At 44.3% G+C, this 15,094-nt stretch overlaps 1 protein-coding gene across 1 annotated transcript in view; it reads right to left on the bottom strand.

The window, feature by feature from the left end:
• Positions 1–7,464, bottom strand: part of Igsf11 (immunoglobulin superfamily member 11) — a 135,132-nt gene extending 127,668 nt beyond the window's left edge. The window contains exon 1 of the mRNA XM_075962626.1: positions 7,227–7,464. Coding sequence (XP_075818741.1) covers positions 7,227–7,278 — 52 coding nt within the window. The 5' untranslated portion in view covers positions 7,279–7,464. The remainder of the gene's footprint in view (positions 1–7,226) is intronic.
• Between the last annotated feature and the right edge of the window lie 7,630 nt (positions 7,465–15,094).

Here is a 15,094-nt window from a genome sequence, read left to right as displayed (position 1 = left end):
CAACAGTAGCCCTGGGAGCGCAGACATGAGGCTCCAACCCTTTCAGAAAGTCCGTGGGAAGGAGACGGACATTCTTAGCAACAGCAAAGCGCCGTTTCCCTCCCACCCTGCACTGGCATCTGCAGGGATAGTGGGTGGGGGAAACTGCTGGTGCCTTATCACTGGGGCCAAGGCCATGACGATGAGCTGAGCTGGAGGCCCTGGCATCCTCCCCAGGACTCTCCCTCAACAACGGGGAAAAACAGTTCCATCGACATCCTTGATGAAATGTAACTGTAATTTTACTACTGGCCTTTACCTTTAACAGTGTTCCGTGCCATGCATTAGTCACGTGTGCTACCTACCCGTGTGTGCTCAGAACTCGGAGAATACGCCATTTTCTGAGCTCAGCCGACTTGAAAGAACAACACACAGACAGAGGCTGGTGGTTGAGATCTGAGACCTGAACGAAGTTTCTGAAAACTGGACAAAGTGAAATTGTCCTTTAGCATTATCTGCTGCCAAGGACGCAAGAGTGGAGCAAGAATTAAAACGTTGCAGAATTCGTATCTGTGTTATGTGCTTAAAACTCTCGAGAGCCAGGAGGTGGTGGCGCACGCCTTTAATTCTCAAGCACTAGGGAGGCACAGGCAGGCGGATCTCTGTGAGTTCGAGGCCAGCCTGGTCTGCAAAGTGAGTTTCAGGACAGCCAGGGCTGTTACATAGAGAAACCCTGTCTCGAAAAACAAAAACAAAACAAAACAAAAAAAATTCTGGAAGACTGTTCTTATGCAATTAATAGCAACAGTGACAATTATCTTTTTATATTCTAAAATGTAATATATATCAACAGCTAAGCCAATGAATCAATATTTTCCAGTAGTTGAGGTGCAGTATTTTTTTAAAAGATACATGTAAGATACATGATCTACTCAAAGCACAAGACTAACCAACAGATTTCTGATACATTAAGTGTGAAATACTTAATGACATGTCCGATTCCACACTGCAACCCACCTTTAGCAAACACGTCACATTTTGGAGGAATGGTGAGAGTATCCAAAATTATCTGAAAATGTGGGTCAGACAAGCTTCCTACACTTTGACAAAGCCAAAACAATGGATTGTAATGCAGAGGCGGCAGAAGCGGGTGTATGCCAATAAGCTGGACCTTAAAGAGACTTCCACAAATGTCAAACAGAAACACTCATGGTATCTGGAATAATTACTTGTCAGGAAAATATGTTGTTTCTGTAGACATCTCAGGTTTCTTGGTGAGTCTCTGAATGATTTCAGCTTCAGTCTCTAGAACATAAATACGGATGCACTCTACATAAGCAAGCACCCTGTGACGGGCCCTTGGCAACCTTTAAGGCCAGAAGCATCTTCGCAATCGGGTAGACATTTCTCACATGCTCTGCTGTCTTAAGTCTTGGCCAGCAAGAGCTGGTACAGCAACCTATGTCTGTACACGGACAACAGTGTAAGTAAGCTACACTGCACATTGTTTAACCAATGAAAGCCTAAAACACAAGCCCTGCATGAAGATGTTGGCCCCACAGGAGTGGTGTTGAGTGTGCTGTAGTCTGGGTTTGTTATGGATTTATGTTTTTGACACATGACCTTGAGTCAGGGCTGACAAGTCTAATGAACAGTGATGTTCTGAGTCCAAAGAAACAAGGAAGTTCTGGGACGGATGTTTGGTATTGGCTGCTAGTTAAGACATCTCAAACACACAGCTGGGGGTTGGGTGATGGCAGATGACCTCCGACATCGTGAAGGGCTCAGTGACAGGGGAGGAGGGGCTACAAAAGGTGTTAGAAGTAAATGACTCCATTCTTGGAAATTCTAACGTGTAGACCTAGGGTTTGACAATGTACCAGGTACAGGAAGAGGAAGCGTCAGGTTACAATGACTGCCGAAAGCCTGAGACTATTTTACTACCAAGAGCAAAACCTTCAGAATTGCATAGGGGAAAAACATACTTCAAAAATCAACAAAATCACAGATAAACCAAGAAGCAAACAAAAGTTGTAAGTACTTATATTTTTACACTTCCAAACAACTCGCAGAATTTCTCTGAAACTATGAAGATCAATCTCTCTCACCTTTGCTACAAAATATATGCCAAACGTTAGTATAATTTATACATTATACATAATATGTATTGTGTTGTATAATTATATAATTGACTAACATGAGTCACACCAATTTCTCAAAGAAATGACAACGGGGTCTACATGTCTTTTAGAAAGGAAAACAGTGTTCTTTTCAGGTATCCCAAGAACACAGAGTGGCCTTCACAGAACAAGGTGGAACTATCCCACGAAGTTCTCGGTCCTCCCTCATAGGCCCACCGTGCCATGCTGACACGATCTTCGCATCTGTCCTGTGGGTGCCAGCTGTTTGTTGCTTTTTATCAGCACATTACCCAGATGCAGCCGAGAAAGACTAACCTGACTACCTCTGAAGAATCTGATGCCGCCAACAGAAAGCCACGGCATACTCCAAAACAGGCGAGGAGGAGGAGGAAAGAGAAAGAGGAGCCCGACGCTAGTGAGAAGAGGGTCGGGGAAACTTGCAGAGTGCTGAGGACCACAAGATTCTGGACACAGGTCAGGGAGGTGCCCGGTGCACGCGGGCCTTGCCTTGCTCCCAGCGGTGGGATTTCTAACGGACTTTCATCTCGTCAGATTTTTAGAACACTAAACTGATGAGTCTTTTAGGACTAGCCGAGCTGTGGCTCCATTAGGATGAGGTTGTCTTTACTATGTGACCCCCGTGTACCTGTGACCCTCAGTGAAAACCCCGGCATCTACGCTCCTATTCCACAAACCTACTTTACTTTAACCTAAATCCTGATTTACCATCAGCCAAAGCCACCGTTAACCTAATTCTCTGAAAATTCTTCTAAAAAAAAAAATATGTGGTACACATGTTTCCTGAGCTCAGGGCTTCCAGGACTTAAACTTCCTTACTTTTCTCAGGAAGGTACACCACTAATAACACCATTTAACTTTCCTCTTAAGATGCAGAAGTTTAGTGAATCGAAATGAGTCCACTTTTTCAAAAGACTACTCATCAAGCAGTGTTCATCCACACTGGCAAATCTGTGTTGATTTCATCCTAAGCTCATCGTGAATATTGAGTGATATTTACTACAACCTGCCTCTTCCTCTAACACGGGAGTGGGGCAGAGCCACACATCTTAGCAGCTACCCAGTCAATGATGACAGCCGTGGTACGCTGAGACAGAGCGCTCGGGAAAGGCTCATCCACAAATTAGAAAACGCATTTCTCCCTCTGATTTCATGTCTCCAACAAATGCAAAGCCCTGCCATCGTCGCTCTTCCACAGGGAGACCCTCCAGAAAGGATGTCAGCTACCCAAACTTACACAGAAAGAAAAACTTCATGGCTTTCAGATACGCTTGACCACTAAATACACGAATTAACTTCCTACTCTCAAGACACAACTCAAGTCAGATGGCTTCGGAGGCCCACCCAGAAACTGACAACCTCTGTTAAGCCAGTTGCTCACGGAATCGTGATCAGGAGGGGACTTGACACCCTCCAGATGGTCCGGAGGGGTGCCGTTCACGGAGCGCAGACTGAGACCTGTTGGTGCCAGCTAAGGGGAAATCCTCAGCAAAGGGGAAATTTCGGGTGACTGTGATTACTGCAAGAGACGAGGCTAGAAATTCAGCAGTCTGACTTCAAAACACCAAGCATATGTAAAAGCTGAGGGAGTCGAAATAAATTGTTATTATTGGCCCAGATAGCAACAGACTTAGAACCCTCATTTTAAATAAACTGGTTCCATAGAAGACTGGTGGAGGGATGAAGCAGGGACTGGGCTTCATGGTACAGCCCAGAGTTGACCAGAGAACTCACCGTGGCGTCTAAGAGGGTCTCAAACTTGTAATCTTCCTGCCTTGGCCTCCCAAATGCTGGGGTTACGGCATGGGCACCGCAACAGGTATAGAGATAATTCGAACGGGAAAGCAACAATTCCCCAACTCTGTTCCAACTCAGGAAACACTGCCCATCCCTCATTTCCTGTCCCTGGGACGATGCAGAATCTTGTGGCCTGGCACATCTCCTTGTTTGCCACCAAGTCACATGGCGCAAGTATGAAGATGCAAATGAGAATTTCTGCTATAGGTGTTTCCACTACTCAAGTGTGAAAACACATCTGAAAATGTGACACTTTCTGTTACCAGGGGGTAAGAGCCCAAACCAGCACCTTTGTCAGCGCGTCACCGCCGTGGGTCTGACAACCATTCTAAGCACAACATTATTAAAAACCCTGACTTAACTTCTAAACCACTTCCCAAGTGCCGGATGCTGAGTACACTAAACTTCTCCAAAATTTTCACACAGTATCTTTCATCTTTCAAGAGGGTCAAACTACAGATTCTAACTAAAAAAAAAAAAAATCAAGTCTTCCAAAAACATTTACATAATTAAGTTTAAAGCTGAGAGATGGAAATTTACAAACAGCTTCTCAAATCGTCATCACTAAAAGATTCGTGGGTCTTTGTTTCTGATACGACCCTTTTTTTTCTTACACACTTCCTCAAATTCTGTAAAATTATCTGCTGCTATATATCCCAAGTAGAAGAAACATTCTAGATATTTCTTGCTTATTTGTAGACAAAGTCCCATTACGTAGCCTTGGATGGCCTGGAACTCACTTTGTAGACCAGGTTAGCCTTGAACTCACTGAGATTCACCTGCCCCTGCCTCCTGAGTGCTGAGAATAAAGGCAGGCACCCACTACCATACCTAGCTCACTTAAACCATTTCTACGCCATTGGTGGAATTACACAGAAGTAAACTTTTCTAACAATATTCCCTGTGAACTCTTTCACAGAAGTTTCACAAAGGAACAGCAATGTCATGGGACCTGTTTTCCCTCCTTTACTGAAGAGATTCTCCTACTTCTCATGCTCACCATTCCTCCTCCATGGCTGGCTCACATATCCAGAACCCAGCCTCCCCTCCCCCTTTATGACAGAACCAACTTCACAGAGTTCTAAAGATACGCCACAGTTTACTCAAACCAATGGTGCCACTGCCTGCGCAGTTCAAGAACTCAGTCTGGACACAATATTCTCCTGGACACCGGATAACAGCACAGACCCACCCACCCACACTCTCAGCGCATCCTTCTCCTTCCTCCGCCTATAAGGAAGCAGCCCTGGGGGCTTTCCCAAGATGAACCCTAACTCAGAACTCAACACTAGATACCGTCTCCACCCACCTCCTCTCGCCTGTCTCTGCTCTTCCAACTAGAAAGCTGCCCTCTCAAGAACATGCCTCTGCACTTTCTCTTCATATATGAACATGCCTCTGCACTTTCTCTTCATATATGAACATGCCTCTGCACTTTCTCTTCATATATGAACATGCCTCTGCACTTTCTCTTCATATATGAACATGCCTCTGCACTTTCTCTTTATATATGAACATGCCTCTGCACTTTCTCTTCATATATGAACATGCCTCTGCACTTTCTCTTCATATATGCTTTATCCCCACTGTTCCCTGAGCTATAAAAGCCCAACCACTCTAAAGTTAGATCATCTAAATCCTATGCGATCAAAGTCCAGATAAAAAGTTAACTTTGCAGTGACAGTTGCAGTCCTTGGTGCGGCTCGCAAACGCTATTCATCATTTATTGGCTATGCCATAAAGTATTTGTGCATTTTTAAAGACAGAAAACCTCAGAAGAACTGCGGACAAACTCGATTTGCCACCACCATCTCCCTGCCCCACCCACCCACCCACCCACCCACCAGATGTCCAAATGCACCCGAGTGGGAACCACGAAAAATATCTGTTGAACAGAGGAACATATATTTTAAGGATGAAAGGCGGTCTGCAGAATAGACTACCTGGGAGATTGAAACCACGCTGGAAATCTTCAGACGTAGTCTAGTATAAAGCAGACATAGTTCTACCCAGAGCAAAGGCATCAATCAGGTGACTGTGTCTGGCTGATTCTAGAAATGAAATTGTCTCTTTAGAAAGTACGGCCTAATATATTCAAAATCAACCCACAGCCAAACTCCATTGGCCAACGAACCGAGTTTAACCATAGATTTTTCTATCAAAAACATGCCAGCTGTTCTTACAGCAACATCTGTAACATTCCAGCTGTGTTCAAGGATTGTAAGAAACATCTCTGTATCCTCTCGTTTCTCCTCTGACCGAAAGGCAGAGAAACAGGCCGGCTGAGGGCGGTGAGCAACAAAATCAGTTTGGAAGCCCAAGTGCATAAAAGGATATGTTGGTGTGTATGACTTAATTATCTGCATAGCGTCACTAAAACTACGCCTACTTAACTTCAAGAAGTCAGAACTCTGATGTTTCCACCTCCCCTGGCATCTACAATCAAAAAGGTACACTTAATGTTTCGCTCTGCTTTCTCCTCTACTAGGTGAACGGTCTAAAACTGGGTTACTTCAAGATTAGACATAAAAATATGGCTGGACACCTACAGAGCTCTCTAGAGAGAAATGTAAACATCACTAAACTAGCTTGATAAAAGCCTTCACGACAAATTTCCATAAACCTCGGCAACCAATTAGTTGAGACAGACAACTTGATTCCATAAAACAGCGCACACACAAAGGGAGCATTGTATAAAATGAAATTCAGAGCCTACATATAATGTCTATGGGGGGGGGGAACTGCAAGAAAAAATAAAGGAATTAAATCTGAATAAGCAAACGCCTTCAAATTCTTTTTCGTATTGCTACATTCTATGTGCTTTTATGAGGCAACTTAGATCCTTCGGTTAGGAAACTAAGTGAAAAAAAACTTTGCTTTCCGATGCAATCTGGTAGACTAATATTTTTTTTTAAAAAAAAATAAACGGCTTGTTAATCCTGTATGCGCTTTAAATGTTATAAGGAAGCTACATTTTTAAAATTGCGAACGTGTTCTAATCAATTTAATTCTTTTTTAAACCTCAATCTTCTTACAACGTTGCGGTAAAGCTACAAAGTTTTCCTGGACCCTTCTAGTAACGGCAAGCGATTCTAAACACGATTTCTAACTGGACCGGCAACGGGAGTTCGTTCCGTGAAGTGGCGGCCAGGAGCCGAGCAGGGGATACTGCGCTCTCGGGGGGCGCCTGGGTGGCCCGGGCCTCCACGACCTCCGGGGCAGCCAGACCCCGGCACCTGCGGGAGTCGACAGGCTCGGTCCGGCCGCGTGAGGACGGGCTGGGCTACTCACCGAGCAGCGACAGGAGCAGCCAGGACGCTGGAGCCGAGCGCCGCCGAGTCATACCGGGGCCGCCGCGGGAGCCGCCGTCCACCGGGCTCCTAGGCGGCGGGGTGCAGCGGGGACCACGCGGGACACGGGAGCGCCGAGGCCGCTCCGCTCCGCCGAGGCTCGGGGCAGGCTCGGGCGTCCCGGGCTCGCCGGCCGCCGCAGCCACTCCCCCCAACTCCCGCCAGTTATTCCCTAGCCGGGGGCTCGGCGCCGCCTGCCCACTCGCCGAGCGGTCTCCAGGGCAACCGCGGCTCCAGTGCGACGCCTGGCGGCCACCAGAGGAACACACAGAACCACAACTGGAGGGGCTCGGGCCACCTGCTCTGGTTCCCTGAAGTCGGCAAAGACAGGGGAGCAGGACCTGAAACCCAGAGCGGCCTCCCTCAGATCCAACATGCCTTTGGGTTGCAGTTTTTAAGACAGTACCTTCTCTGTTTGGCCATTTCTCTTTCTAACCTGTCCTGAAACCCAATTCATCTGAAAAAAAAATCTAATAGCCAATATTGTCACTATTGACTACTGAAGGAGAGTTAGACTCTCTCAGGGGTGAGTCCCCTTATTGGTTGTCCAATGCAGAGTCATCAGCTCTGGGTTGTCAGCCCTGAAACCATGTACAAACAACAAAAACGGACTGAGCAGGTTGTTTGAAGGATGGATGGATGATTTTATATATTTATATATATATGAGATTAATAGACATATACAAATATATGACTGATAGACATATGCATATATAGATATGCATACACATATTTACGTAACTAATAATAAACAAAAAAGAGACTTTCAACTTGAGAGGGGTCTTAGAAAGAGTACCTGGGAAGAGCGGAGAGAGAGACCAAACAGAGTGTGAAAGTGATATATAATACTATTTCAGTTAAAAACAGGATGGCCTTAAGTGCCTGGTCTTTCTGCATCCACCTCCCAAGTCCTGGGATTTCAGGCCAGCAGCCACCGGGTATGTCGTCTCCCAAAGTTTTAAGCGGTCCCTTACAAAGCCATGGTTTCCTTAGCTGACTCTAATCCTGCATGTGGCAGAGCCTTGACCCTGGCAGCGGTTACTTCAGATGGATTTTTACCTTTCGTGCCTTGTTCGCTATGATTACATCTGAGAGGCTTTCACAACATTTGAAATTGCTTTACTTATTTCAACTGCATTACCGCCATTCCTTTTCCATTTGGGTTTCTGTTTCGCTTTACAGCCCAGAGCTATTTTCTGCATCCACATCATCCACACTGAAGCTTTTAAATCTGAGGCCATACCTGCTCAGGAACTGCCCGGCCGTGTGACCAGCGAACAACCTCGATTAGAATTCCTGGAGCCATTGGGAATTCTGTGTCCCCACACCTCGGTCAGTCTGGCTGCAGCGAATCAGACACAATAGTGTGCTCAGAAGCAAGGCGAATGTAGAAAACATTTTTTATAAAGGAAATGCATTGGCACAAACATGGAAAACTGCGTAGAAAAACAAAAATATTGAGAAAGTAGAATTATCGATACACTCTTTTGAAAATCGGAATGTTATCTTTTGAGGTTAAAAAGATGTTTAAAAGATGCCAATGACTGGGGGCTTGAGAGAGGGCTCGGTGGTCCAGAGCACTTGCTGGGCTTGCAGAGGACCTGGGTTCTGTCCCGGGACGCACATAGTGGTTCACAACCTTCTGTAACTCCAGTTCAGGGGATTGCGTGCCCTCTTCTGACCTCTGAAGGGACCAGGCACACATGCAGTATATATACATAAGACAAAATGGTCATAGACATGAAAAATAAATATTGGAAAACAATGCCAATCATTTTAACAAGAGTAGCATGAAACTGTAATTTGTTCTCAGGAGTGAGGGAGGCTTCCGCTTGGCTCACACTTCCTACTTCTCGTTCACATCAATGGGAAGTTGAGATTTTCAATGTTGGTGCCCTCTCTAGCTTATTCCCATTCCTCTACCCTCCGGGGCAAGTACTAGATTTTATTTTCTCCATCCAGTCCTTTGCTCTCTCTTGCCTATAGTCTGACCTTGTCTTCAATGGGGCACAGAAGCGATGTCTGCAGAAAAGTAAGTAGTTGATGCTACTCAAGAGCATCCCCTCTGCCTTGTCATAATCCCAAATTTAAATGACAAATAGTGTTTATTTTTCAGCTCAATAGCCTGTGCTTAAAAGTCCTGATAAAGCAAGTTGCTGGCTACAGTACACAGATATTAACTAAACACAGAGGCTGCATTAAGGCTCTGGGCAGAAGGTTAAAGCCAAACCATGTGGTGTAATCCCTGCCCCAGATAAATGCCACTTATACCTGGACCACATCTATGCTGGCACAAATCATCAGAGAAACTGAATTACTGCCCACTGGACAGGAGCCAGTGAGTCGCCAGGACACAATGGTATCAGTTTGATGAAGGAACCCTTGGAATAGAAAAGGCCCTGTGGCTTCAGGAGGAGGATCATGGACAATCGGAATCTGGGAGACACAGAAGCACTGGGGTCATCTAGTCAAGAGTGGACTCAAAGGAGCAGACAGAGAATTAGGAGCTCCCACGCTGGACCCTATGGCTCTCAGCCTTTTGCTCTTCCAGAAAACACAGGTATGATCTTTAATTCACGGAAACACCACCACCATGTGCTCGGGATGCGCTATCATTGAGGACGGATTTCGCTGTGCTCTTTTATCCTAATCTGCCGATAACCACAGTGGGGTTTCTCTAAATCCCTTAAGCATTCTGCGTGAGAAAGCAACAGACATCAGCAGACATTTGTACCATGCTTTGTATTTCAAAGTGCTTTCGCATATGCTATCTGGTTTGATCTTCATTGCGATGCCAGAGGATAGGGAAGGTGCTTATTATAACCCTCATTCACACAGGAGGATGCTGGGTCTTAAGAGAATCAAAGATACCTCAGGGATGCAAGTACCAATGGGTAGAACCAGGACCAAGGCCTTTTCTCGTGTCCCCTATAGCTTTTCTGACTATATTAGAAAGTCATTTAAAGACATGCTGGTGTCCTAAAGCCAGTCTGAGGAACGCTGAAGTTGTCTCCCGAGGATTTATCTCCCTCTCTACCCCACCACCATCCCACGACCACCCACCGCTTGTTGTGTGACGCACCGTTCCCTGATGAAACACACTCTTCTATTCCTCCCAGATAGGGAACGCACAACAGACCCAAGTACGGATACCAGTGAAGTCCAACTTTGTGAACCGCGCACTTTTGTTGGGTTGCTTGTAGGAATATGGGTGAGGGCTACAAACAGGAGCAGGAATGACTCAGACTGTTGTAACACCAAAGGTGACCCCAGCGTGAGTGACAGCTCACAAAAGCACACCGCACCGCCTGCAGGCAGCTCAATAGGTTGGAGCGTGTTCTTTCCCCGTGTCTCTGCAGGCCTCAACCTCTTCCAGGCAGCTGGGCTCTGCTTACTCTAGAGGGAGAGGCCCATGGCATCTGGTCAGTTTCAGTTTTGGGGTTTTTTTTTTTATTTTTGATTGCTTACCTCCCCACTTCAGGTGCTCCCAAGCATGATAGAATGTTTCGGTCACCTAGGAGACTGTTAGACAACACCCCCACATTAGTGGCAGTTGGATGGAGTTTACTGGGGCAATGGTAGCTGCTCCAAGAAAGAAATGGGGAGGTGTCTGGGTGCACTGTGTAGCGTGGGTCAGGTGAAGAGAGAGGCACCCCAAGATGAAATGGAAGGCCTGTGTGGCAGCAGGAAGGTCCAGCCTCTCTGATGGACTGAACCCCAAACAGCCAGCCATACAAAGGCGTATTATTGATAGTTACACAGTATTTCTTCATACCAAGGCCCCTGATCTAATTTGCAAGTCCTACTGAAGGAGAGTAGCACAGACCCCCACGACTCTAGTCCTTTCTTATGTGACATTTGTAATACACAACAATACAAGTGTGCACTGTGATAGTCGTGGGACAGCTACGGTGCCCCTCCAGCAAAACAATCACTGTTTTCCACAAGGACTCTTCAAAGTACTTCTAAAACACAGTTGTTCCTTCTAAAATCTAGACCCCTTCTCCCCCAGTACAGTAACTCTGCTAAATTCCTACAACAGAGAGGAGTCAGGCTGAGGGAAGGAAAACAGATTAGATTCTACTGTGATTATAACTGAGACCTCTTGACTCAAAACATAGGTTGCATGGATTCAACTTCTACCTATCCAAGTTTAAATTTAACACTAGACAAACTTTTCAGTTCATCAAAATGCCAGTGATCTCTTTCCATGATCAGTTCATTTGTATTCAAGAGTGAGAAATGAATTTTATTATTGGCATGGGAGAAATATAGTTTAAAAAAGTGATAGAATTATAAAGTTTTCTAAAGCTAAGTATAAATTACTTTTGAATTAAATATTTTAAATTATTAAGAACGCAGATCCCTTTCCATCTAAGTGTATAAATTACATATTAATTGCATTTAAATTTGGAGGTTTAGTATTTATGGAGTGTTTTATATGAACATTATTTTAAGGCTAGTAAAGAGCTGTTTGGGCCAGTTACTTATTCTGTAGTTATTTTTGACCAGCTGCTCAGAGCCAGATGTTGTCGACAGTCATGGTTGGTCCTTTTAAAGATAAAATCTGAGGAATTCTCCTCACCTTAGAAGGAGTCAGAAATAATTCTCTAAAATAAAAAAGAAATGGTAAAAATTGATAGGATTATCTAAACAAACAGCAAGAAAGCCAACAAGTTCCCCTTATATGCTGATGTAAATGAGTATTTAATATTTCAAACGTCCTTCTGAAAGTTGAGTATAGCCTAACTATGCTTAGCTATACTGATAGCTTAACTCTCTTACACACTTCTTCACACTCCCCTTGGCCACTCTGGCTGCACAGGATTTACACCAAGGTGAATGACAATCTCTGTCTCCCTCCCAATGTCCAGTCTCTCTCATCACTGTGAGTTCTGTTGAAGGTAACAGCCCCTGCATCTACATCCACTGGAAAATTTCAGCCCTTTTCTTTAAAATCTCTCCATCACAAACATCCGTATTTGAATAAAGTTGCTTTTGTACAGGATTCATTCTAACAAAATGCTTCTGAATTCTCCCCAATGGCAAATTTAAAATGACATCAGTGACTTACAGAGACTTGACAAGAGCAACCCCTTAAATAGCATTTTACACATCACCTAAGAGTTTGGCGCTGTCTCTTAGCTATGAGGAAATTTTATTAACATTCTGCAAAGTCGCCACCAATTTTCCATTAAGCTGGTCTACTTCCAATGCATCATTTACTTTTATATATTGGGCTTTTTGGAAATCAGTTGCTTTCCTCTTTTCAAATCCTGGTGGATTTTTCACAATCATAAACATAACTCAGACTCTTGTTTCTGGTGACAAAGCCTAGAAATCTTGACTGACAAGGAAACGTGAAGCTGTAAAAGCTTTAAATGAGCTGATGAACCCGCCACAAAATATAGAAAAGAGAAGGTCAAGGCCAGAAGGGAAGGATAATTGTCTATGGTCTATGCTGAACACAAGTTGAGTGACTTCCCATATCTCAGGTCATTCCCCTTCCCAGCACGTCAGGGGTTTCCATGTCAGGGAGAAGGTGTATTACTAAAGAAGGCCTGTGTTCATGTTCCATTGCTGCTGTAATCAATCCCAAACCTGTGGCCTAAAACAACACAGATTGGTATTTTACCGGGTTTGGAGTAAAAAATAAAGTAAGTCCCAGTGAGACAATAATCAAGCTATTATTGATACAACTGTGCTCCTTTCTGGAAGCTGTGGGACAGAATCCATGCCCTTCTTTTCCCAGCCTCTACAACCCACTGTTTTCCCTTAGCTCATAGTTGCTATTCTCGTCTTTAAAGCCAGCAGCTTTGGAACATGCCTTCTGGCACTGCCAGGAAAAAGGGAGAGACAGCCAACTTGGACTTCTGTTTCCTTCTTTCATGTGTAAGGATTCCTGTGATTACAGTGAAGCTTCTTAGATAATCCAAGATAAGCCTTTTCCAGGTCAACAGAATATCATCTGCCCTCAATGCCCTGCTGCCATTTAAAGTACCATGCTCGGTAATCTTGAGGATTAGGAAGTGAATATTTTTGGGAAGTCATTATTCTCCATCTTTTTTTCTCCAAGATTTTTAAGTTTATTTCATTGGATAAGGTTAAAAATCTTCAAAATCTATGAAAAAGAGGTTGACTTAAAACTAGTAAAACTGGGAGTTGATAGTTAAAAATCTATGCATAGGTAATTTTTCTCCTATCATTCCTTTTTATTGGTTTTTTTTTGACCTGTACATTTTTTACCACTCCCCTCCCTTCCGCCCCTTTCAGCTTCTAGCTTCTCCCATGACTCCCACACTTCCAATTTATTCAGGAGATTTTATATTTTTCTACTTCCTCTAGATCATGTATGTCTCTCTTACAGTTCTCTTTGTTGTCTAGTTTTTCTGGGGTTGTGGCCTGTGGGCTGGTTTTACTTTGCTTTATGTCTAAAAGTCACTTATGAGTTAATACATATCACATTTGTCTTTCTGGGTCTGGGCTACCTCACTCAATATGATTTTTTTTCTAGGTCCGTCCATTTGCCAGCAAATTTCAAGATGTCACTATTTTTTTACTACTGTGTAGTACTTCATTGTTTAAATATACCACATTTGCTTTATTCTTTGGTTGAGGGGCATCTAGGTTGTCTCTTGAGCAGCAAGGTGGAAATACCCAAGATCTCCTAATCAGACTTAGAGACCTGTAGCCTCTGTTGCTATCCCATCCCTTGCTGTATGGCTTACGTATGTAGGTTAACCACCTTTTCCTCTCCTTTTCGCCTCTTTTGTAGAAGAGGGGATGATAGGTATGGGCTACAGCCACAAACTAAAGACTGTGAAAACAGAATAATCACTATTGTACTAAAATCTTGAAACGATAACTGATAACTCAAAACTTTGAGTTGTGACCTGTGACAAGAAGAAATGCACGTGGCAAACGACTTAAATGAAAGACTAAAGCTCACCCCTCACCGTCTCAGGAGCTTCCTGTCAAGCAGGCCCACTGCTTTGGGCCTGGAGCACGACAGAACATCACCACGTCAGGATCATGCGACACTGCTTACTCGGGGCAGCTTAGAAGCAGAGAGATGAAGACCCTCGCCCCTAGCAGCCCACTTTCTTTCCTCAGGCCCCATCTCCCAGAGTTCCATGCGCTTCCAGCAATCTATTCCATTATGAGTCTATCAATGGATCCTTGCATTCATTGGTCAGAACCCACACGATCCTGACACATTCTTAAAGTTCTATTTTTTTGAGCACTGCACCATGTACCATCTTTAGCAGAAGAGAGTTAGGAGACTTTTTCACATTCAGGTTATAATGTCCAATGTGAGAGCACTGAGTGGTGTTTCAGTCTTAGGAAGAAAAATATTCTATGTATTTTTAAGCTTAAATGAAAGAGCATCAGTAGATGTCAGATATTCATTTTGAGTATACTTTAGTCAACTTTTATACCTCTAGTATGTTTAGCCTCTAACATAAAGACTGCGCCCAGTCAATGCACAGAAAATTTCTCAGTTTTATTTGCAGTGGGAAGCAGAGCCCAAAACGCTTTTGCACCTCAGGGAACCCATGAGCAGCTGCAGAACAAGACGTTAGCCAATTGGACAGGCACACCTCTGAGCATGTAAGCCTTGAGCAGGGGCTGGGAAATGGCTCCGTTTTCAGCTAGTCTTGCAGAGGACCCTGTGTGAGTTCCCCAGTCCCACACAGCAGCTGACAACCTCCGACAGAGGCTATTCCAGAGGTTCTGAAATCCTTTTCTGGCCTCCGACACCAGGCATGCACACGGTATGCATTCAGACAAGCAGGGAAAATATTCACA

This window comes from Microtus pennsylvanicus, chromosome 1 (assembly GCF_037038515.1).
Source record: "Microtus pennsylvanicus isolate mMicPen1 chromosome 1, mMicPen1.hap1, whole genome shotgun sequence".
Classification (NCBI taxonomy): domain Eukaryota; kingdom Metazoa; phylum Chordata; class Mammalia; order Rodentia; family Cricetidae; genus Microtus; species Microtus pennsylvanicus.
The sequence above is the reverse complement of the archived record's forward strand: the minus strand, read 5'-3'. Positions and strand labels throughout refer to the sequence as shown.